Source organism: Mizuhopecten yessoensis, unplaced genomic scaffold (assembly GCF_002113885.1).
Source record: "Mizuhopecten yessoensis strain PY_sf001 unplaced genomic scaffold, ASM211388v2 scaffold10651, whole genome shotgun sequence".
Classification (NCBI taxonomy): Eukaryota; Metazoa; Mollusca; class Bivalvia; order Pectinida; family Pectinidae; genus Mizuhopecten; species Mizuhopecten yessoensis.
In genome coordinates, this window is record NW_018408653.1 from 1,418,248 (window position 1) to 1,444,902 (window position 26,655).

Genomic DNA, 26,655 nt, shown 5'->3' on the forward strand with positions numbered 1-26,655 from the left:
CAGGTGCATGATATTATATCTATTGACACAGGAACCTAATGACAAGTGAGCACACAGACCCTGCTGAGAACAGTTCAGATGAGACACTCTATATTTGTACACAATAACTGTGTTCTCTTACCATGATATACTGTTAACTGGCCATTATTAAGGACTGAATCTTGGTATAAACCTCAATGGGTTTTGAGAAAACTTTTATGAACTCTGAAGCAGTTTATATAAATTTTGTCTTAAGGCCTTTTTATTTTATCAATGTTTATTTTTTGCAATTTTGATAATTTATTGAGAATATAAAAGATATCGGACTTGTGCAAGTCTGATAACATTGAAGGTTCAGAAGCGTGTGACGTCATCTGCTAGACGTCGCCCGATTAAGACAAATAACTGTAACGTGTTCTGACAACATTTAAACAATATATCATATAAAAACATGCTTATTTCAATTATAAACGTCTAAAACTTATTTTGAAAACAATCTATTAATTGGGCTACTTTTCTTACTTCTTTCCTGACGTATTCATGCACCAATTGGAAAGTTGATGGAAATATAGAGTCCATGCTCAGTAAAAATGTAAGCATATATCAGTGTGTGACTATGTCGATTACCTAACTGATGCACGCCCTTAACATGGGCGGAGATGTGAGGTCTATGACGTCACACATAGCTTGACATGTGTGATCAAACCTTTCAAATTACAAACACGTGACTTAATATAAGGTTCTAATTATTCCGAAGAAGTCAAGTTGAAAAAAAATGGACAGTAAACTGTTATATCAGATTTTGACGTTTTCATCGTTTACCGAATATTTATTTTTTCATACATAAACGTCAATTGATAATTTTTTTCATTGAAGCTCATTGAAACGCATTGAAGCGTGTTACATGTACAAGTACCTATGCTTTTGTTGCGATATAATGCACATGCAATCGAAATGGAATTCCTAAAAAAGAGTAGTTTTAAGTAGTGCTTATCAAATGGGTTCTTTATAAATCGAGTTGACGTCATTCAAACATATGATAAAAAAAACTCCTGCGATTATATTGTATAAGGTTATCAAGGGACGCATAGTACAACCGAAGGGGGTCATGACACTTACAAATTAGTAAAGGTGAACGCTTAAATGGAGAATGATTTATACATTTTGTTGGTTTATGTTTCATTCAATAATATATGAACAATTGAATGATTAAAAAGAATTTACTGGAGCAGAAAATATTTCCATTATCATTTTGTAAATTAAAAAAACGTGTTTTTATAATGTTAAAATATATTGCATTTCAAGTAAATTGCCGTCACAACCAAGGCCTCTGGGTACTAGGTACCATGGTTCTGTTATACAATGTTTTAATTTCAACTATTACGCATAATTACCTTGGTGGATAGTGTAATTCACTAATAAGTTGAGTGATTTATGTTCCCATAAGAAGAAACGATTGCAAATCGAAATTAAATTTCCCCAAAAATACAAAATATTTAGTTAAAAAGGATTCTAAAAGGGGTAGATGTTATGTAATTGATCCTTTTTGTCTAATAAGCATATTCCAGTATAAGCTTGCATCAATCGATTGGTTGCGAAATAAACCATTGCAAAAAAAACCATCCTCGGAAATAAGAGTCTGCATAAGTAAGCATACACTAACCTAAGCTTCAATTCATGTCATGAAATATCGATTTATGTCGCGTATCGTCTCTAATAAGAATCATCCAACGCAATATATTACTGACTTGTCTGATAACTCACCCTTAATTCCACAAATCGAAATAAGATACTTGTATCTTTGATAACTCTGAAGTAAGTCTGGTGATTGTTTCTGGTAAATGTTTATTTCAGCCCTATTGAAGAATAATATGTTCTGAATGTTCAATTACACAATAGTTTCTATTAATGTGACAATCGTGAAAATTGTGTTAATAATGATGAGGATGCATTGGCGTCTTTAATGGACAGTTATTGATTGGATGTTTTCCAAACCTTTTTATCATCTTCTCCTGCAATATTAGTCTCAATCTTTGTGTCTTTTAGTTAGACAATCCTCCCTGAAGTACATATGACGTCCACGGATATGTGTTGATATCATGGCCAAAAAAGTTAAATGGAACATTGTCAATATTTGTAGGTGCTTGAAAACACTTGGAATGTAGATATTTGTTTAATTAAGAGTGGACAAAAAATTCTAAATCGTTTATTTGAAAATGTTAGTATTAAATACATGTGTTGGCATTGTATTGGAAACTGTACTTTAATGATAATATGAAAATGATCTGGGATTATAGATTAGCATTTATATTTGACCACATGCTCGAGGCTAATGGTGGCAGGCTTGTAGTATACCTTCAGTAGATTGTGTACATATAGACTCTGATCACTGGTCAAATGTTGGCACGTAGGAGTTAAAATAATGTGTATTGACGATCTATATGTTTCAAAAATAAAGTTGATGGTCAATTATGAAAGTTTTCAAGTTCATATAAGTAAGACTGCAGAACATGTGTATACGAAACATAAGGTATGTGTATTGTAATCAACGTACATGTATTTCAGTTCAACATGTTTATTCTGAATATATTAATTATACATTAAGCTCAATGTTCAACTTATCTCGATATCGATAAAATAACATGTAAGCTTCTATTTAAATAAGAAAAGCATTTTTTCAAGAAAAGAAAAAAAAAGAAAAGAAAAAAGGATTCCACACCCTTAAACGACCATAATTGTTGATAGAACGTCAAACAAAAGCAAATCAAACCAAATCGCCACATCCCATAACAATTTGCTAAAATACTTGTGTTTGATGATCGAAGTGAAGCTGTCTTTTGTCTTTCAATGGTTATATGTACATATAATAGATTGAGCAGTAGAATGTCAACACTGCATACCAACTTGCTACGAAATAACCAATACTGAACAAATATATGACTGATAATATATCAATTAATAATTAAAAACAAAAACAGTGATGTCATTGATTGCGCATTGTGCGTTTTGATAAGGTATGTAAGTTAAAGGTGATTTATAGAGTTGTCTAGTCTCGCTAGCTTTAACTGTATAGAGAATATCAATATGGGTCTTTATTCCTTATCACGAATGACCCACAACTGTCTAAATTCCAATTGATATCATATACGGTAATCAATTAATTGGAATTATCTTTAAATGTCATCATACTCTAAGTCTTTTGTGACAATACTGTTTGCTATCCAATACCTGTTGGACTCTTTATTCGGTATAGATTACACGACCACCTCAGCGACCCCTACATATATCCGTATCGTAGCGGGAGATAACTCCATGTCATTTTAAAATGTCATCGCCTACCACACAGCGGTATTTATCGATGTCTTATCAACATCAGTTTGACTCGCATTAGTGTTGAAGAGAAACATTAATATTTTGTTATACCTACTACCTTTGTTTTGTACACTCTCTATTCTTTTACCTGCCATTTAGTTTTAAGGCTATTGTCTGTCTGCTTAGCACAGCACACTGTAATAGTGAAATCTGGTATCAATGTGTTAAAGAAATATCACTGCAAAGCAGAAAGAGCTTTTGCACTTTCGATCTCTATTTTTAAATAAAAGATAAGCATCACATTATACAAAGCGGCACAGGGCAGGTCAACAAAATGTTGTTTTAATCATAATAAATAATATGTTCAATTTCATCCCGCATATGAATAAAAGGATCATTGTATTAAATGCATTGGAATGTTTCAATTCTTATTATAATTTAGTATCATATCTGATACCTGGAACTTTAGATGTAAAGAGGTACATTACAAATTAGTAAAATGAATTTTGCCTGTTGAATATATTCACCTAATTTGAACTATAGTATTTGGTATCTATGTAAGCGATTTTGTTCTGACTATATCAACAAACTGTGTGGGTAGTGTTTGATAGGACATCAATCTTCGAATATACTGAAGTCTTAAGTCATGCATCAATTTCAGTAATAATGTTAAACAGTTAATAACGTTAATAAGGTAATTGACTGGAATCTATAGTGTCCAATCTAAATTAAAAGTATAGTTACTTCGGCAAAACATGATACCCGGATAGTTGATGTTATCGAGTTTCTGGCATCGATCCAAGTCCAGCTACAATTGTGTCTCGAATCTATTAACAGGATACGGCAGAATATATTAACTTCTAATTAACTGTGTTTCAAAATTGCAGTGGTTTATGACATTATTTTCGCTATATGGTGCATTGTTCTATTGACCAAAATCAAAAGCAGAACGCTTAATCAGCGTGTTGTACTTTAAGCTTTTGTATAAATTCATTGACACTATTCTGACAGGAGTCTTGTTTTTGGTCCCACTCCTTTGTTTATTCAAGTACAAAATAACAATTTCAATATGGACATCACTTCAGATATAAACCCTACTACAATAACTTTAATCACAAGAATTGAAAAGCGATGACAAAATAGGGTTGCATTTACATGTGTAAACATTAATTAAGTCACTAGTTTATTAACAGGAAGACAGCCATCAATTCTCTCACAGTTAATGAAATATACTTCTCCACAATGAATCCTCTTTTACCTGACTCGAGAGTTCTGGAAGAAAATGGTCCTTATAACCAAAAGTTAAAACAAATACAATAAACACTTGGTTTCCCATCAGAGAGCTTTCAACCTACGATGAAAACTGTCGTGATCATGAACTGATTATTAACTGTTTCAGTGCCTGAAATGATTAAAGCTTTGGGTTGTTGTGACCTTCATTCTTCCCCTTATTTAACAGACGACATCATGATGGGTGCCACATGTAATGGATGACATGCTTTCCCTTACAGATTGCTTAGTTCTCTTTCATTGTTTTGAGGATGTATTTAAAATAATACAAAATGACATGACCTTATCTTTGGTAATTCTAGTGTGGTAATTTGTTTCAATTTTAATAAAAATGATAAAAAAAAAATCGTTAAATAAAAAAAGATCACTTTTTAATTATCAACTGACAGAAGCTATATCTTTGTAAGTGTAAAGTTCCTGTCGAAATGCCCCAATTAAATACATGTGAGCACCCTTTTTGAGTTACAATGACATATCAAATGTCAAGAACAGTCGCGTAGTCTCTGCCTTAACCCTATCACCCCCAGGTGACTTCGATAGACTTTACCATACATTTATTTGGATGAGTCCATTATGGTTTATAGTGGTGAAAGGTTTATGGGAGCGGCGACAAGTGCTATTGATAAAGACATGTTACTCAGTCAGACACTAGGAGGGTTAATATCGCTCTTACGAAATTGATTAGTGTATTTTGTAATCTAAGCCGTAATTTATTTGGTACGAGTGTCCTTTAAATACTGAACAGGAAAAACCTGTTAAGGTCTCAGATACTTAATAACATGTGCTTTCAGGTCGTGATAACAATTTTTGCAGACAGTAAACATGAATGTAATGACTGAAATGTTGACGAACAGTTATGATGCATGCATTTCGTCAATTTGTTAAACATTGGAACTTCACACAGACCATTTTTACTGTTTGTCTGGGATCCATGTCCCCTGTGATGGAGGTGGTACATTGGTTGGTAAACACAAAAACATCATTGATTTAACAAGCCTTAATTGCAGCATGTCTAAACTCTAGATACACCCCTGTTGGGGCGCTAATCATACCTCAGCTGTGTACAGTACGTCAAAATACACATAATAATATTTGTTAAACCATATTTCTATAAATCTGCCCATTATAAGATAAATCTATAATTTGGGTCAAAAATGCCTACCCCAGTTTAACTAGCATCATTTTCACATGTATTTAGAGAGTATTTGTTAGTTGCAATATATCTTAAGGTTGCTGAATCCGTCGTTTAGAGGTCAGGAAGTGCATTGTCCGGACGGAATATTCCATGTGTGTAGAAATGTCATCTGTGATTTTAGCAGTGATATTAATAAGTGGAGATTAAAGCGAATCCATCAGTCAATACATAATCCAGTCAGACACTTATTGACTCAACAGACAGACTTGACTCATCGCCATTACCACATTATTTGACAGACGTATGTGACCTCACTATAAATGGAATAACCGATGATTGTACATGTATTAGGAGATGTCTTTGTATTAAGGTTAACAATGTCACGTGTTGTCTTTGTATTAAGGTTAACAATGTCACGTGTTATCTTTGTATTAAGGTTAACAATGTCACGTGTTATCTTTTATTAAGGTTAACAATGTCACGTGTTAGCTTTGTATTAAGGTTAATAATGTCACGTGTTATCTTTGTATTAAGGTTAACAATGTCACGAGTTATCTTTGTATTAAGGTTAACAATGTCACGTGTTATATTTGTATTTAGGTTAACAATGTCACGTGTTATCTTTGTATTAATGTTAACAATGTCACGTGTTATCTTTGTATTAAGTTTAACAATGTCACGTGTTATATTTGTATTTAGGTTAACAATGCCGCGTGTTATCTTTGTATTAAGGTTAACAATGTCACGTGTTATCTTTTATTAAGGTTAACAATGTCACGTGTTAGCTTTGTAATAAGGTTAACAATGTCACGTGTTATCTTTGTATCAAGGTTAACAATGTCAGTGAAAATGGTAGTCTCAAATCCCTAGAGAAAAGTTTCCGTTCTAATTTTTTTATATAACTTTTGTACTTCTATGTCTCGTTTGGCTTACATATCTCTTTTTATCCATTTTCTACCATGTGGCCGTATTTGATTTATTGTGTTAATATGCTGTTTAGACTTAATTAATCATCAAGCACCTGCATCATTTAAAACGTGTAATTGTGTTTACCACTCGAGTCAAAACTATGAAGCTCTCGCCGAAATATGAAGTATCTATAAACGTCCACAATTCATGGTCGTGACCTTTTTCTTGTTAAACGCTTAACGACGTTTTATATGGAAAATGACGTATTTCATAAAAAAAACGTGCTATTCGTCTCTTGGATTTGACATAAATATATTTTAAACATATAAATAGGTTATTTACTACAGTAAATGTTTTGACATATAATTACCATGTGGATCTGTCCTTGTAAATAGCAGGTGTATATGATCTACAGGAAAGTCAAAGGTCAGGATTAGGCCAGGTGTGGGTAACATGGAGAAATGTTGATGTCCTTCTTTACATTTCAACTGTTGGCATTCAAAGTAACCACACAAGGACGCTAAGTGTTCATACATTGGAAAGGGAAACTATCACCCAGTTTGATCTGATCCTTTTCACCGAATTCTTTCCTTAATTTTGTTTCCTATTCTTGGTTGACCTGCTGTTAAAATACAATGAAAAAAAATCGTTTTTGAGATTAGCACGAAATTCATTATTCAAACGTAGATAATATCGTCTTCCAAATTGAACATAAAGATATATAGATATAGATAGATCAAATGACTAGGATCAAAGGAGTCTAGAAGTTTGAAATAGGACCTTACTTGTAAATGCCTATCATGGGGTATAAAAAGATAGTAAAAACTGGTCACCGCTTTATTGGATTTTCATGTATAAGATCTTTAATACCTTTAATTTATGTCTGTAAAATAGCAAACGTCCTTTTTTCAAAAGACAGTATGCCTAAACTTGGCTGACCGTACTCATTGTATCCTTCCAAACAGTTTTGTTTTCTGTTTCTCTGAAGCATCATTTATGAGACCGTTCATCGTCTAACACTAAAATTTCTCTGTTCTTTTGTAATCATCCAAATGATTCCACATACCCTTGGGTCCTTTCTCTTTGCATTCTGGAACACACGTTTCTCTCCTCTCTCTTTGTATCAACACACATACGTTTCCTCTCTCTTTGTATCACCACACATACGTTTCTCTCCTCTCTCTTTGTATCAACACACATACGTTTCTTCACTCTTTGTATCAACACACATATGTTTCTTCTCTCTTTGTATCAACACATACATTTCTCTCCTCCCTCTTTGTATCAACACACATACGGTTCTCTCCTCTCTCTTTGTATTAAAACACATACGTTTCTCTCCTCTCTCTTTGTATCAACACACACACGTTTCTCTCCTCTCTCTTTGTATTAAATCACATACGTTTCTCTCCTCTCTCTTTGTATTAAAACACATACGTTTCTCTCCTCTCTCCTTGTATAAACACACATACGGTTCTCTCCTCTCTCTTTGTATTAAAACACATACGTTTCTCTCCTCTTTCTTTGCATCATCACACATATACGTTTCTCTTCTCTATCTCTCTCTCTTTACATCAACACACATACGTTTCCCTCCTCTTTCTTTGTATCAACACACATACATTTCTTCCCTCTCTCTTTGCATCAACACACATCCATCTTTCCTCTCTTTATTTACTCACACTATGTATCCTACACGGTGATCTTTCGTGTGTAGTGTAATTGATGCATTAATGATTGAACACATAATCCTAACGTTTCCTTGAGTATGGTAGTACGGCACGAACATGTGTCGTGGCTGATGTTTACTGACGTTTCTTCGTGCACTTTTATGAATGCTTCATGTGGAAAATTGACAAAAAGACATATTTATATGCATTTTAACACTTTATCTAACAATTTCTCATTATTAGATTTGTATATTATCAATGCATTTCTTGCGAAAACCACAATGATGTTCCATGAATAAATTCTCGACATTAATGTTCTATAAGTAAATACAATAAAGCTAATAATCATATATATTCGCTCTCAAACAAAACTGATGTAAAGAAATACATGAAAAAGTCTTTATCTTTTATATCAGTAATTCCGACACTGCACAAAGTGCATTTAGGATGCCACCTGTGTTGATGAAAACGATTGCTCTTCTGGATCAGACGGTTTCAAGTATGTGTTTGATCAGGTCAATCTTTCCCCTCTTCTTTCGATTTAAATTTCGGAATGCATTGTTGTATGTAAACGATGTGGTACTGTTTTCTATGGCAGATGTCTAGTCGTCAATGAAGCAGAGTTCGCTTATCCCCTCCGGAACACCTGGTCTTTTCTCCTTGTCATTTTTCAAGAGTCTTTATAAAAAAAAATGCTTTGTTCACAAATTGCCCTAGTTGTCTCAAAATTGAGCTCGAATTACGATTTTGTTGACAATTAAGTTTTTTTTATTCTCATTGGAAGAGTTTTTGTTTGCCTGCGATGTATATCACGATATATATCCCAATCGTCGGTTACATGCAATACAATCTACAAACGTTTCGTTCAAAGTACATGAAACGATGAGACAGATATTGAATTACCAGCTGATCGAGTTCCTCTCATTGTGGTACGCTATGTCTCCTAAAGGTGTACCATGAAGGGGACTATCCCCGGGAACGGGCAAGGAATTAAGTCGCGTATCATAAATAAACCATAAACTCTACAGCTAATTAAATATTTCAATCGATATCTATTCATCTTTTTGGATTATGATTTTAAAGAATAGCTTTATACGGCTTGATGTAAAGTTTGACATTTTATAAATGATTGATCAACCAGACCTTAGGTAGTTTTGTCTTGCTTGAAGAAATAACACCGATATTTGAACTGTATTTGTTACATAGCTGGCGTAAGTCCAGATTCTGCCAAAGTCTTATCAGACCCAATACAATTCAGTTGAATGCTTCTCTTAAATTTGAACAATACTTTCCTTCTTATCGCCTTCTGGATGAATATTATCGTTGATTCTCTCCCTTCATTCGTATTTCACCAGACGATTTGATAAAACCTGGTCTAGTTAGATTCCACAATTTGTAGGATTCTATGTTCTGATAACTTACACAGTTACACATATAAAATTGTTTGGACACTGCTTTGTTATGGAGGTATGTACTGTAAACGCTATAACTAGCTGAAGTATACGCGTTTGTTGGTGAGACACAAATAGAAACAAAATGCAAATATTAATGGATTTTATACTTTTACTTATAAAAAATACGGGATTAGATATATTGACTTTACTGCTTAAAATGAACAGTGTAAGATGGATTGGTCGATTGACTCTTGCTGGATTTATTTTGGTGTATTCTTTCTGCTGTGTCCTTTTTATATCCAATTTCACTTTATATGTTAATAATGTTAATAATGTTTCTATTGTACTGTATTTATTTTTCCAGGCAGACGAGAGATAGATGATGCCATGTCGGAGTCTGGCCTGCGCTAATTTCTTCCTGCCAACTGAAACAAATAAGAAATGGGATCGGGGTTCAGTTCCGCATGTTCAAGCAACAGGTCGGTGGTCATAGCTAACAGCGTACGCAAAGTAAGAGATCGTGGTAGTGAACCGTCCTTACGGGCGGTACCAGACCAGCATCTCCCGAGCGTCCCGGGCAAACTTCGACCCTGCATTTCTAGGGATTCTGGAATTGTAGAAAATGAAATACCACATGGACAAAGCACGGACTGTTCGAGGTCTAACAGCGATAGGAACATTCGAGATGATGGCGAAGAATCTAACGATTCTAACGAAACTGTGTATTCAGACCAAAATACCGTGCATAAATCCAGGCCACATTCATGTCGTCTAGGTGATCGTCGGAAAACACACAAATTGAAGGAGAGTGGCGACTCTTTTGTGGCAGAGGATAGATTGGTTAGATATTTACGTGCAACCCGTAGTTTAGGTACAGAAGGAGATTTTGATGAAAATGTTCCAAGTAGTCGAATGGGAGACGATGAGATTGAGGATGATGACGATAGCTTTTACGGAGATTGTAACCATAATAGGAAACAGTATAGTAGAAATTCTCATAAACGAAAGAGTTCATCTAGATTAAGAAGTGATAGAAGTGTAAGTAAACGTAGCACAGCAACCGGAAGTGACGAAGATAGTGATTCGGATTCAGAAAATTATAGTGATTCTGATTTTTGGACAATTCCGGACGAAACAGGAATGCCGATTAACAAATCCGATGACAGGAATAGAAAAGGATGGGTCACCCATGACGACCGGAAGTCATACGATAATTATTCCTCTTCCGGTTCCATGACTCCGACTCCTAGGTCAAGTCAAAGTCAAACGCTTGATTATTACAGAATAGTAAGTGACAGCTACAAGCGTTATGGTGCAAATCTTCACAAGAAGGCCAGCGAACGCTCCATATCCAGTATCATACTAATGCCGGTTGCTGATATGCATATTCCCACTAACACGGAATGGTATACCGAGCCATCTAACAGCTTGCCAACCCACCTCCAAAGGGTGAGTGACTACACAGGCTCGTGTAGAAAATCACCCTTATGGTAGAATGCTTTACATATCTATATATATAGCGTGTGTTCTTGCATGTTTAATACAAAATCAGAGACACCAACAATGAACATAGATATAGCGAACCTATCTGTTAGCTTTGGTACATAGCAGACAACCCCTTCCCTTTGCACATCGATATATAACATTTTACAAAGTTATTTCCCTTTTCATTAGCACTCGCTCCATCTTCCAATCCCCATAACTCACACCAATCATTCTAAAAATAATGAATTATTATAAAATAATATTTGTTAATGGCTTAGGGTTCGCTATACGGATGTTCTGGTGTATAGATAAATATATATAATGGGTGACATAGGTTGTTCAAAACATACTATAAAAAGTTTCTTTATAAAGGACAAAATACGGAAAATGACATACGGAATAGTGTTATGATATAACATTGTGAAGATTGGGTCATTTTAAGTTAAAGTTGCACATAACGAAGTTATGCTTTTCATGTTTAAAATTAGGATTTTACAACTTGAACAACCTAATTATATAACTTGCATGTTAGGTTTTATTTTTTTACCGTATTTTTGCCTTTTGTTCTAATTAGATATACTTTGCTTATTTTTGTGTGTGATCAGTATCTCTATGCATGTTTTAATTAATTTATTATGCAAAACGTAGTGTTACAAACGCATTTTGTCATGAACCATATATATATACCTTATAATCAGTACCATTTAGAAGTATACCTACAATGTATTTGCCGTGAAGTGAACCATGACACAGGATCGTCAGTAATATCTATACTAGTTCTGATCGCGAGTTTAATAGGAAATTAATAAACTAATTCTTATTTCAATATAAAATTATCTTGTACGGCATGAGAAGATTGAAGGTAAACTTAAATTATTTATTAAGAATTCATATGTGTACGATATCACGTGTGTATGACGTCACATGTGTACGCAGTGAAACGCCTTTAATCCACACACATGATTTTATTTTCCGGATTATCGAATACCAAATTAACGAAGTTCCACTGTAACATCAGGGTAACTTGAACCGATTTATAAGACATGAATAAATGCTGAAACATTCAAAGAAGTGTTACACAATTGTAGTAACAGTATGTTAACGGGAGGTAGTCGATACAAACAGTGCACGCGAAAAACTATTATGATTTACAACAAAGACGAAATATTATAGGGTTATACAGACTTGTGAATGACATATAAATACAAATTACAGATAAGGAATTCATGTATGTAGTAAAGACTTATTCAATGCTTCTTGGAACAGCAGTAAGTTGTGATAATACCATCGAATCACCTTCTATGGAGAAACTGATAATAATAGCATATTCAAAAACATAAATAATGTCGGTTTTGGGTGGGGGTTTTTCGGTGTGATAATATATTGAGTATGGTCAAGCATAGCAAAAAATTACACTATTTACAGCAAACTCAACATGCTAAAATTGTTACACATATTAAAACTTAAAATCCAAAAAAACTGGACCGTGATTTGATCGAAATAAAAGAATGATTTTGTTTATCCAAGAAATCAATAGAACATATAAATGAGTAACCGGTAGACAGAGTATTCCATTAAAAACTAGTCCTGTCAATCGAATATAAATTATAATTGAACCAAAACAACAATCTGGTTTAAGTTCTATACATGTTTCATGTCTGATGAAATGATTACTTATTTACATCACTAATGATAATTATGAAAACCAATGATTATCTCCCCTTGTCATACTCTTCAGCAAATGGTCATTGGAACTTTACCAAGACCAGTCTGTCGTGACAATGGGAACATACTTGAACCGTACTCACCATTATGATATACTTAATATTAATCTGGAGCTTAGTACCACAATATCGTTATTTGTTCTACAACAAACAAGACACAAATTCGCCATTCAAGCATTCCGAAAATGTAGAATGTGCAAGTATATTAAAATGTTCGGTGCGAAATAGATCTACTTAAACTTATTTCAAAATCCTCAGTATGTTATTGTTTGGAGTTCGACCTTTGTTCCAGTCATGATTTACATGTATGATGAGCGCGTGTATTGTACAATCAAGGCCGCCTGACACAAAGTACGGTATATTAGGATATAGATTAAAATACAATATAATTTGGCATTAAACACCTGGGACCAGAAGGGATATCCTAGTATAACACCCTATCTTCAATCATAATAAACCAGGTGTATATTCGTATGTAAGATATTCATACAATCGTATAAAATGCCAGTCTTTACTGGAACATTGCAAAGAACATACATACTGTTTTTGTGAATTTCACAAACGCTTATGAAAACAAACTTTCGGTTATTGACAATCTGTGTATGGCAATAAGATATAAATAGTTTCAGTTTATTTATTAATTATTTTGTGATTTTGTTTTGTATGAACCTCTTACATACCAGACCATGCCGTGCTTCCACATAAACTTTACTATATCACTTAAGACTTACACAGATTACTGTCACTGTGTTCTTTTTGTGTTTCAATCTATTAAGTGAGTAAAAAGGGTGATATAAAGATAAGTTATATATCCTTAAGTCGAACGTACAACTCCGTCAGGGAGATGCAGGTCGTAGGAGTTACTTCTCTTTATCGTAAAAGTAAAATAATTAATTTTCATAAGTTGAGAATGTTATTAAATTAAACTAGATTTGAAGACATGTTTTCTTATGAAATGAATTTCACTTATGACAACATCTCAAGTGTTTTAATAATAATAATAATAATTCGAGGTTCTTATATACCGCTTTATCACAACCTAGTTCGTAGGTAGTAATTAATAATATAATATGATACAGCAATGCGTAATAAAATCAGATATTTTTAAATAAAGGTTTTTGATGTTATTTAGAGTATATAAAGCTTTTATGAATAAACCGTTCTTCCACGGACTTAAATGGGACTAATCTTAGAATGTCGAGGTTCGACAGTTTTTTGGGGTTTTCTTCATGCGAAGTTACGTAAGTTTACATAAGGTGCATTGTACAATCTAAGAATTACCAAAAACGGTAGATATAGTCGGGCAAATCGGTAAGACCACGTATCTATGACGTCAATATGATACCGTTGCCAAGTGATCAGGCATGCGGGTTTCTAGATTCTAGGAATGGTCAAATTCAATGTTATCCGTCAAACGTCAAGGAGATATTGAAAACGATAGCAATGACAGATGGGGAAAAGGTTGTTAAATCCCCGGTAGGTGCAGTTTGAACGACGCAAAACATTCTCTCTGGCGTAATACGGGTGATGCAGCTAGGTTATGTGTGTGTACCTGTACGTAGTAATAACAGTCTTGTTTGCTTAATTATTGATGGTTGAGAAAAACATTACGTCGCATTGCAGCTATTAGGAAAGTAATTTGGCCACGTCGTGTTATCACCTGCTAGAGAAGTAGATAAAAATGTGTTTAATCATGTACAAGTCAAATTTAGCGTCCCGACTTTTCCCATCCGTCTAGACTTTGTAATATCAATTATAAAAATCTAGGTAAATGACGTAATGCAGATTGATAAAGTTGCTTGTTAATATTAGACATCGGCGTGCTATCGATATGAAAACCACAAAACAAATACGCGCCTACGTAGAGTTAAAATATATTGTAATAAATGCACAACTAGTCATGTAAAAAAATGTTTATGTAATAAACAGACAACCTTAATCTGCATAAGTAGATAATAATATAATCGATGACGTTTACTGTAACTATTAACACAAAAACAGAGGTACATGCCGTGGGATTCAAGGGGACCACCCACAGATTATATAAATAAATACTCTGTAATTGTTTCTTTAAAAATGACTTTGAAAATATTTATTTGATACATGTTCTTACCTGCTTAGATATTGCAGAATGCAATACCAAGTCACATGTTGTTGTTTTTTTGTTTTCTTTTTCGCAGTTGTTAGGTATAATACCATATTACGTTATAGGCGTCACATTTTCACGAGGGTCGCAAATTTAACACTTTCAATGAAAATGTTGAAGTATACAAGATACATAAGAATATTTCTGTTAATCGTGAGCTCATTAGATATATTTGCAAACTGAGATACGACACCGAAGCTATAAGTCATTAATCAATTAGATGATAGTATTTAAGTCTTCTAGTCTGTTTACAAGACATTCTACGCAGAAGAAATGCTTTTAGACATTGATTTTACCCGTGCCAAATATAAGATAAATGTATTTGTACATTCTTCGATTAGTAGATAAAATGTCGATATGTAAGTATTACAATCGTTAAATAAGACGAAAGCATGCATACCGGAGCCATCAGACTACTGACGTTCAATCTCAGGGGTAGTCGTCTTACCAGTATAGATTTATATAGGGTTAATTAGGTTTTGACGGTAAACATCTTGACTAGTGTCATTTGTGGTGAAGGCTATCAGACGGGTAATATCAATCTCAGGGGTCGACGTCTTACCAGTATAGAGTTATATAGTGTTCCTAAGGTTTTGACGGTATACACATTGATTAGTGTCACGCGTGGTGAAGGAAACGCTTAACCTTCCGGAACATCCGGTTTTACCTCCATTTTCCGTATGTTTTATATGCCGTTTCTGTTTTTTAGTATCTCCTCAATTCCTGTTGATGTCTTGTTGTAGCGATGTGGGTTCTGAGTCTGTCATTTTGTATTAACGCCGTGATAAATTGTTTTCTAATTCGATTTCTCTTGTAAACAAAAGTGGTATATTCATATACCCAGCCTTTTGTGTTCGTGTTATCCAATAAATATGAATAAGAGAATACCGAAACGTTACGAAAACCGTTAATCAAACTCAAAATCGATGAAGCTATGGCAAAAAATGTGAGCAAAGGAAAGGGAGACATGGAGACTCTTGAAAAAGTGCAAAGAGAATAAGACCAAATAATCCGGGGGATTAACAGTGTTCTATTTTTCTCGAGGACACGTGTCATGAGAATCTAGGTCAAATCCGCAGTAAATTATGTTACGTTTTTTAAATGATAACAAGTGTTTGCAGTGGCGTTGAAAGCACTTGATATGTAGTTAACACTGTGGAATAGAATATTTCTCAAGGAAATAAATATTGCAACCATGATACTATCATCAGATTGAAATGCTTTGAACAGCAATACACAATAAAAATATGATCGTCATTTGTTCGTGGTCTGGTAGAATCCTTCAGTGATGATAATTGCCATCATTAAGATAAAACAAGTATCGATTGATTTAAATGATTTACTAATTCCAAGTAGGAAAGATAAAAAAGAATGCTGATGTACCAAATACATCAAACGATAAGTATATAATGTAGGTAAATACAGACATAGTTAACGTGTCTAATGAGTGTTGCATCACACACTCAATTATTGACATTTTTAAACTTCACACACAATGGACTATTACAGTGTAGATACATATGCTGTTTTCAAGGCCCTGTAGGAATTTTTTTAAAGCATGCATTTCAAACACATTGTGTGGGGATTTGTTTAAATCCATTACAGCATAAAGATACAATTAAATACTGATATATTACTGCGTCTGAACATGACAGGTATGTAGGTGTCTGTCGATAGATTGCCTTTAGTACCACTCCGATCTCGGTACCACTTGTTATCCAATAGTAGCCACCTATAGTATCATATAGATGGTGCAAGCATAGTTAACTTGACCGAGGGGGAAATCGACACGTGTGATCAGTAAATAATGCAGTTCGCTGTATTACAATAGTACCTTCAATCAGTTACTCAAATGGCTCCACATTTAGTTAAAATGTTAGATTATTTTTGTTTAAATCAACTTTACTTTTATATTGTATTGTATTTAAACCAGGGTACTGATGCGAAAAGGATTTAAAACTATCCCGTCATAAACAACTACCTCTTGATTAATTTAGTTTTCATTGCTGTGCCGATTAACGTCCATTGATTTGAATGAAGTTTTTATTGAATGCGCATGCTCTCGGGTAGATGGGCTGACAATGTAGTCAACATACATGCATGTTTTTGTGTGTTTGGCTTTAGAATGTAGGTGAAGGGAATCTGTTAATAATTTGAATGAAGTTTTACTGAGTGAGCATGTTCTCTGGTAGATGGGAAGACAGTGTGGTCAAGTGACAACGCACGTAAATGTGATTTTTTTTTTAACTTTAGGATGTTAGTGAAGGGAAATGGTGAAATGTCTGTTACGGCTTACAGCCCATACTGGTTTTAAAATGATACATTTATAACATGTATAATGTGTTATTATTTTATAACATGTATATTGTGTTATTATTTTATGAATTATGGCTTCAATGGTGAGTTATAAACTTATTACGAAAAATTCAACATAACACATCTTTTCAGACTTTAAGAAAATGTATTTAAACAAAGTTATTACAATTAATTCAGCTGTGACGACTGTATCTGGTATGTTATCACGTAGGTCACACTCTGAAACTCCATTAGTAAATTAGTCATTACAGTGGTGTTACTTGTTTTAACTTTGATTAAAAACATTTTTAGAATGTTATTATGGAGATATGTTCACTTCTGATATTAAATTGTCTTAATTTAACTGTGATAAAATTAATGTGATAGGTTTGTTAACATCTGATTGTACCTTATTAAAATTGCTTGTATTTAGAGAATGGACGACCTAGTGGAGGCCTTCCTGGATGCCTTACAAGACCGACACGAGCACGGAGCATTAAGTCAGTCAGAATACGAGGTTATCATGAGAAATCTACGTCATCAGCTTGTCGATTTCGTGTTTACCTGTATTTCTAACGATATCACCCCACGCATAGAAATCCAGGTAAACTATTCTCTGAAATAACTTCCTAATTCACAGAACTAACACATTAATTTCCCATTTTTTATTTGTAAGGCATTTTTATTGATAACTTTCATTATGTAACTGAAAATACATGAAAGATATCTGCAATTTGTTCAAAAATAAACTAAAAGATTTATACTGCACATGTCAAATTGTTAATTAAATACCTTTATATATAATGCACTTTTTAATTTCAATTAATAATAATTAATTTCGTGTATAATGGACATCAAATCGCCGACAGTTTCTGATGATATTAACTTCTTAAAGGGTTTATTCTGAATATTTAAGTCGTAATCCCTCTTCTTATTTCTGTCGCAAACAGCGGTATATATCTATCACTAGCTTGCAGTGATTAAAAGACTATTGTTAAAATTTAAGTTGAAAGAAACCTGTTTTTAATACGTGATTAAGACGCGAACCAATATTTGAACATTGGGACATATGAACCGAATACGTGCTAATTTACGTCTCACTTGTTTAAATTGGACCATCCTACAAAAATGGTCACGATTTAGACCCTTTTGTTATTGAAAATTAATTTTATCAACTTTATATGTGGGGTAAGTACTTCATTATGTAAATTTTGTTGTCAATTTGATCAAAATTATACTTTCACTGTTCAAAACATAATAACAAATGCATATGCTTGTGTCTTTAAATCTATCTTAGATCACAATCACAATTTCAGGCTAATACGCAACAACTGTTTTCGGATTCTGATGCCAGTGGTAACTCCCCCTGGACGGTTGAGATACAGCTGAAACCAGCGGACGAAGAGGTAAGAAAAATACAAATAATCAAAATGGCCGCCTGTCTGGAGGCCATTAGTGGTTTTGTTGTAGTAACAAATGAGGATTGGAACAAATCAATGTCCTTGCATTAAATACAGTTTTATGGTGGAGCTCGCATATGAGGTTGTGTCATCACAGTTACTTTAAGTTTCTTTTTTGAAAATATTTATTTCAAATGAAAGGTTTCTTTGATATTCAGACCAGACATATATCAGTTATTTAATCACTACAGGTATCGGATAATCGTCCGCCATGTTTGTCAAATTCATTGCGTATGCAAATTTTAGAACATGTTCCTTATTCGTAATATTGTATTGTATTTGCCTTTCTTAAGTTCAACTTTGTTAATGCTCACTGCTTCGATCATTTTTATTATAACGTTTACTATATTAACTGTACATGAGTTTTCTTTTATTCTATTATTTATATTAATCTAGAGACGAGTTACGTAAAATGTAATTATTTTAATACACACGCGTCATAACTTATGTATAAATATTGGTTGAAACCCAATCAAAAAATTAGATATATCATGCATATCAGGTTTCAGTCTAATAGTCATTGTTTGACTCCCGAGGGGCAGGTTGAGTGACATTGTTGATTTTATGGCGTAGAAAAAACCCCCATCGTTTTCATAATTTAACAGAAGTCATGCCTCAATTCCTATCTCAATGATAGCTTCATCATGTAAATATGACACTCGCTGATACGGTGTCACCAAGTCCGTCTGATTCCTGTATGGGTCAGTCGATCCTAAATAGTGTGCATACTTTTATGTCTTTTTGTCTGTACTTATATTCGAAGATTCTCCAAACATCTGAAAAACAGCTCGCCTGTAAACTTGTGCAAAAGGGTTCCCAGATCACCCGTGACGATATATCCATTTTACTGGGTGACCATTTGAGGACAATTGAACAGCTGCAACACGTGCGGGACTCCGGTCGCCTTCATCAAGCTGATGGTATAGAAGACAAACACCGTCTGACATCAGCGCCGTCGCCCCGAAAAGGCTCTGCTAGCATGAGTTCGAAGAGGAAGAAAGTTCCAAACAGTGCACCAAACAAGTCGAGCAGGTCGGGAAAAGTACGACTTGGAGGTAGCAATAGCGTCCTGACCAACTGTCTCCGTCCTCAAGCCAAGGATGAAGACTTGCCTGGAAGGGTGCAAGTGTGCACAGTCAGCGGCGGGTTAAGCAATGAGGAGGACAGCGACAGTACTATCGAGAATCTCTCCGACTCTGAGAAAAAACGGTCCATCAGGAAAAGCGCATCCCTTGATGAAAGAAGATTACGTCTGAGCAAACACTTCGATCAAGTAAGTTCCAGTCGTTAACTTATTTGAGATTTTTTCATTTTTTATAACTTTTTAGATACCATCCATTGATCAACGAAATTGTATCTATGATGAAAAATAAAATAAATTAATGAAGTCAGTTTTTTTTAAATACTATCAAGTTAATTGTATGAACATCCTTTCCGAAGCGTTTCTTTCATTATGTGTTAATCGTCACGAGTATCAATCCATTCATCAGTAAAGCTGTAAATGTAATTAACAAAGCCTGTTTTAACAATAATTGGGTATGATATTACTGAAATCGATAAAGTCCTTTCTGTAATACATTCTAATGTGATTCCTTTGTGGAGTGTATCACGCAGATCGTTGTCAATCATACGCTTGATCTGGTCGCATCAAAGCTGGTTTAACAAAGAGCAGACGCGTACCTAGTCAGTCACAACTATTTACCTGAGCTCAATCTTGTATTAGCACACCGACAAATGGTGTCAAACCAAGCATGGCCTATCCTTTTTCAACATCCGCGAACAATATAGTACACCTATTACGTATTGAATTATAGATTGATGTCACGGTGAGTGAATCATTGATTTATTACCTTCTGGATGTAGGCACTTGACGAGAAAGAGTTGTCCCAGAGTGTGAGCCGACAGATATGGGATAAGTGGAGGACACTGTCTGACGAGGAATTCAGCCTCCTCATATCGGAGAGTAGAGACTGCTTTATTCAAACTTATGGCCAGTACTTAGAAGAGCCGTCCAAGGTAAGGACCATCACTTGACATGCTAACTATGTTTTTGTAATTCTACCTATATAAATATCAATTTAAAACGTATTCAATGGTATAAACTTAAATATATAAAAAATCCACTACCGGATTGTTATTTTACCCACTGTAAACACATAAATCGGGTTATTTATTGCTTCTGTACATTGAAAACATGTGTCCACGCCGTGTTTTCTAAAATCCATTACTTTCTAATCCTTAACTGCAATAACCGATTCCGCTGATACCTCAGACATTCGTTTAGTAATGGAAGGTTATTTAAATAGCATGATGGAGTTAATGGAATGTGATCTGAGGAATTCCTATATCAAAAGCATGATGCGTTCCGTTAACAAGCTAGCTGATATTTGGGGGAAAATGAAAGAAAAAAGCAGAAAATGTTTCTACGTCGATGCCCTTTAAATAATTTTAAACATTTGAGTATGCAATTAAGTCAAAATTGTTTAGTTTTTTTAGTTTTTTTTTTAATTTTTGTTGTTAATTTTGTGCAGATATATCGTTAATTTCATAATGTTGAATCACAGGACCGGTATTTTTTAATATAAATCAAAAGAAAAAAAGGAGCAGATTAACCTTTCTATTATTGAATTAGATGATTTAGACTTGATACAACCGAGCAACGTTCATCTAGGTTTGTTGTTTGTGGAACAAGCGTTTGTACTGGAATACATGTTGAGGATTTCACTAAGACGTTTCGGCATCTAGAAAAAACAACCTTCATGATTATTTATTTAATCTGTTTTCACAGTTTGGTCATACAGCTGGTTTATACTTGGATGCATAATGATTGTTTAAATTAAAAGTTACAATTTCAAATTTTGATTCAACAAATTGATATTTTCTTTTAAAATTGTGATTGAATCTCTTCAGAGTGATTTGATAAAAATCGTAAAGCAAGGGAAACAACTCTTGTATGCTAAAATTTACTTTTAAAAATACCATATACTGGGACTATATATTCATATATATAGTTATATCGGATTTCATTAGCATAGTGCCTTCCTGTACATAAGGTAACAATTTTTGAATATTTGATTTTGATAAAGATATGTAGAATACAAATTGTTTTGTATTTGCTGAGCGTGATCATTGAAATCCTAAAACATGAATATTTTGTTTACATTTTAAATAGTTTTAAAATATTGTGCTCCCTTATTATTCAATACTCTATTGAATCTTACACAGGTACCCACATGAGTTATATGTATACTACCTATATCGATTATGTTTTATTAAATGTGTTCCTAAACATAGCCTCAAGTATATATCAGTTTCGTACATGTTCTCCTCCCTCCACGGACAGGTACTTAGGTGTTAGGGTTTTCTCTCTTTACTTTTTGATCAATATAAAGTGTTTTTAGTGATTGTGTTGAATGGATTTTAGCATTCCTACTTTTTTTGTAATGTTTCAATAATCACAACAGCTGAGATATGTATCGTATTAATGTTTTGAACTTATTTTAAGTCTCTCTTAGATCCTAATTACCTTTTATTTGGAAATCGATAAAATCAAAACTTTCCTTCGTTTTATGGTATGTTTTATTCCGATCATTTATCATTGAAAATTTAAACTGATAAACATAAGTGCTTTTTAACTGAGGAAATTTGGTTCATTTTTCTTCACCATATTTTAATTCCTCCAATAGGAGTTTATCGGTGGTACACAAGTTTAAAAAAAAAATATGAAAATGTCTGACACAAAATGGAGAATACCAGCAAAAAAGGACTCCGCCTATAAAACTATTCATAACGTTTCGAATTTACAACTTGTAGCTTCTAAAGATATGTCATACTTAAGATTAAATCTATAATATTTAATATCAACCACACAAGAATAGATAGCTAATTGATCAAAAAATAATACAACTGTATAAGCTAATATAAATTATAATTGCTTCAAAGATGTTCAAAAACATGTAAATAAGTAAGTGCATCAAGCTTTAATGACATTGTAATTAACTTTATAAGTTATATCAGAGTTTTGCTCTTACACAAACAATGTACGTATTAAACGTGTCGCAACGTCTCAAGACCGACTGGTCCCTTGGTCAGGCTATGACTGAGTGAGCGATTTGTATTATTTACCTGTACAACGATGTGACGAAATTGTATATTTTTCATGTCACTCGACCAGAGACATACGTACATTGTTTGTGCAAAAAGCAAAACTCTGATATCACATATTTCCAAACTGATGAATCTTATTGTAATTTACTTTATAACTTATTATACTAGGATCATCAAGGTAAAGTGTATTGTTGAGATGCAAACTTGACCTCTCTATGTAGGGTGCCAATGTGTGAAATGCGTCTACTTATACGTTCAAATGAAAAGAAGAAATTGTGAAGGAAATGTCAGGATCCAATCGAGATTAGCTGACATCATTCACCTAGTTTGACACACGCTTTAATAAAGTAAGCACGTCTCATTGGGGAGCACTCACAACATGTATTTCTTATCTGTTCCGTATCTTTGTCGGGGTTCAAATAGTAAACAAAGTTTTAATATGAAGACAAACAAAAACTCTGATGTTGTGAGGACAATCTAGGTTCGTGCTGGGTTGTCGAGATTAGCATAATCGACGACACTTTAAAGATAGCAGAATATAGTTTAAACCTTCATTAAATGACATGGGAAAAGTACTCAATTTCTCGCTTCCGGAAACAGTTGTTTGTCTCTTTGCACAATTTAAATCTATACAAGTGTGGTTATTATTAAATGGTGGGAAATGTTTCTAACCGCTTGTAACAAATGGTATTTTTGTATTGTAAATTGCTACTGATTAATGGTGTGATCCACATGTACTAGTGGTAGCACAAAGGCATAAAGTAGCATGCACGTGATTCATGCATTGATAATATAGAAGTTATAATAAACTTGATGAAGTTGTAATAAAAACATCATTAATATGATATGTTTCGATATGCTGACATATGCTTTATGACCCCAGTTAATATTCTCCATATCGTTGAGATGTGTTTCATTCCGAAAAAAAACTTAGGCATGTTTTTAGTCCTATTGATGTCCTAAAACAACCCACTGTCAATTATTCATGGTTTTAACGTGTCACTGTCAAAGTGTTCGAGTGGTCTGTAGATCAACACACATTTAGTTGAGTGTTTGCCACATGTTTAAGTATCGATAAATGACAATAAAGCTGACCAAAAGCGTTTTTGAAGTGTTCTTTGAGAGAAACCAATATCTCAGGCTGACCACAACATTTAACCCTTTGTACAAACAAATGGTAATTAATTATACTTGTTGATACTGCTGAAGAACGGTTCACTTTAGCTAAGCGTACTTTGTTTGGTCATATGGTCCAGAAGTGTCTGCGGTTCTTTAAAATAATCTACACTCATGCTTATGTTGGTTTTCCTTTCAGCAAAACTGTTTTGTTAAACTTTAAATATAGGTGAGTGAAAACAAGCCACATGTGTCAAATTTTTTTTTGAAACAAATGTAAAGGACAAAAGGCGGAAACCGAACGAAGATTTTCTGCATTCGACTAAGGCATCACGTCATCAATGCTTTTTTGAGTTTGAATTGATGAGATATAAAAATGTGTTATAGATATCCTGAGCTATCAGATTTACTTTCGCCAACATTTTAGTTTAATGTTACCGATGAATTCATTCATTCGTGGATAAAACCAGTACATGGCATGTTAAAAATAATTATTCTATTGCAAAATTACACTTCAGATTAATATTTGATTGACATGATTTTTTCTAGCCTTGTACCTTAGACACACACATGCATATCTTATTATCTTAAGTCAAATAAATGTTACAGGAAACTGCTATTCAAGAAAGTGGGTGGGGGGTGGGGGGATCGAAATTTCAACAGAGTTTGGTTAATGGATCTTGGTGCCACGTAAATGGACTTTAAAGTCAGCGTATTTACCCATTTATATGTAAGAATATGTAGAATATAGTATATCTAGTTTATGATAACCATGTAAACTTGATCAAATTTAAGAAGATTTCAAATTCTTGAAAAAATATTTATTTCAAATATTCACTTTCAAAGCTTTCAAACTTATCTCCTGTTGATGTGATTCATTAAATTAATATCGTTAGCGTGATTTGAAATATTCGTTCAGGCATTTAAATTCCATTATCTAAAAAATATGCGAAATAGAAGTCTTCTTAAATCAGTCATTAATTTATTTTAGAAAGTAATGATTTCTTAAATTATTATGACGATTTCAAGTTCGATGACATTATCATCTAAGCTAATAGTCGATTATTAAATTAATCTGGAAAAAACCAATAGTGCCCGAGGAGGAATGACCATTTATGATCGTACAAAGAATTTGTTTGTGTTATGGATTGTGACAAATATTTGGTCAAGGACAAATCGGTTGTAATGTTGTAATTGCGAACTTATAACAGTATATAGTTTAACTTCGTTTTAATCGAGGCAAGAGTGGAATCGTCAAAAAGTTGTACACTGAGATAGTGTAGTTCATTAAGCCGTTAAAACAGATATTCCAAATTGTGCTGTAGAATTTCTCATAATGCAAGGCGGCATGGTTACGTCATAACCATGCCAGTAGTTCAGAAGAGGACAACATTATTACTGATATCTGTAGCACGAACAGTCGTTTCTGATACTTCTTTCTTTTTATCTTTTGTAAAATTACATATATAATAGTGGGGTCATGTTCTTCATTTTCAATTTAAAAAAATCAAAAACTAAATAGAAAATTCAATAAATGCCTTTTATGCTGTTACTGTATCTTTATATTCATTATAAATTATTATGAAATGCACAAATGCGTCTTTGCTTATAGATGCGACATACCAATATTCTGTGCCTTTGTTGACTCTCTCTAATGTAACCGTCTACACTTCATTTAAAAAGGATGTGTTATGTGCCAGTCTCCTTTGTGTTTATACATTTTACTCATACAATATTTCTATGTAGTTCCTCTATCAATTTGAAATTGAGGAAATGACAGATAATTGAATAGTCAATTCGTTACGATTTCTATGATAACAATAAGCTTATAATTATATTGAATGGATTTTCGACAATGGATTTTCAATCATTTGTACATGATATATACAATGACTGTCACTTTCAATACATGAAACCTCAGATGGCATGACAAACCACAGGAAGCTGATATAATAAATAAATGAAGTATAGTATAGTTATTCTAATACAGGAATGTTGGTATATCTAAACAAAGATTGACACACAACAATTGCACCACGAACACACGAAGCCATATTAAATATCACCGAGACAGGATTTATTAACTCAGACAATATATCACATACTGTGAGCATGGCGTATCTAGGGAAGAGCTTGTATTTACTTTTCCCTTGCGGTGAAGAGATATTAAATTTCTGAAAAATTCTTTGTTAGGACCACGCCGTTACAATCCCTAAGGTCTCTGTATATTACTAACGTTTCGTGTGATTAATTGACTTCATTTAGTTATTGGGAATCAGCACAACATTTTCTTAGAGATATTGGAACCTGTTCAGTTTGATGATGGATTTATGTTACATGTCAGTAGTTGGCCATGTGTTTTTCGTATATCTAATCTTGCTGTCGTTTTTATGTAAGTGAATTGTAAGGGACACTAGCTTGAGGTTTGCTTGTTAATTAAAAAAAAAGTAATATCCCAACATGGACTTGGAATGTAGTATATTGTTTTTTACATCCCGGCTACTGTTGTCAGTAGGGTAACCTGCGTACATAACTATCAGCTTGGTTATCTCCTCCGGGTACTACATGAGTACAGTCAGATAAGTGTGAGTATCTCATCAAACCACAGGGTTACAGATTGGTCAGTGTGGTTA

The 26,655-nt window shown here is 33.7% G+C and overlaps 1 protein-coding gene across 4 annotated transcripts in view; it reads left to right on the top strand.

Moving 5' to 3' along the window:
- Positions 1 to 26,655, top strand: part of LOC110461716 — a 74,399-nt gene that overhangs the window by 26,012 nt on the left and 21,732 nt on the right. For 3 of the 4 annotated variants that reach the window (XM_021515339.1, XM_021515338.1, XM_021515340.1), the window contains exons 2-6: positions 10,054 to 11,138; positions 17,773 to 17,943; positions 18,656 to 18,745; positions 19,563 to 20,072; positions 20,663 to 20,815. In XM_021515339.1, the coding sequence (XP_021371014.1) occupies positions 10,131 to 11,138; positions 17,773 to 17,943; positions 18,656 to 18,745; positions 19,563 to 20,072; positions 20,663 to 20,815 (1,932 nt within the window). In that variant the 5' untranslated portion in view covers positions 10,054 to 10,130. The remainder of the gene's footprint in view (positions 1 to 10,053; positions 11,139 to 17,772; positions 17,944 to 18,655; positions 18,746 to 19,562; positions 20,073 to 20,662; positions 20,816 to 26,655) is intronic. The other variant, XM_021515341.1, reaches the window with a different exon arrangement.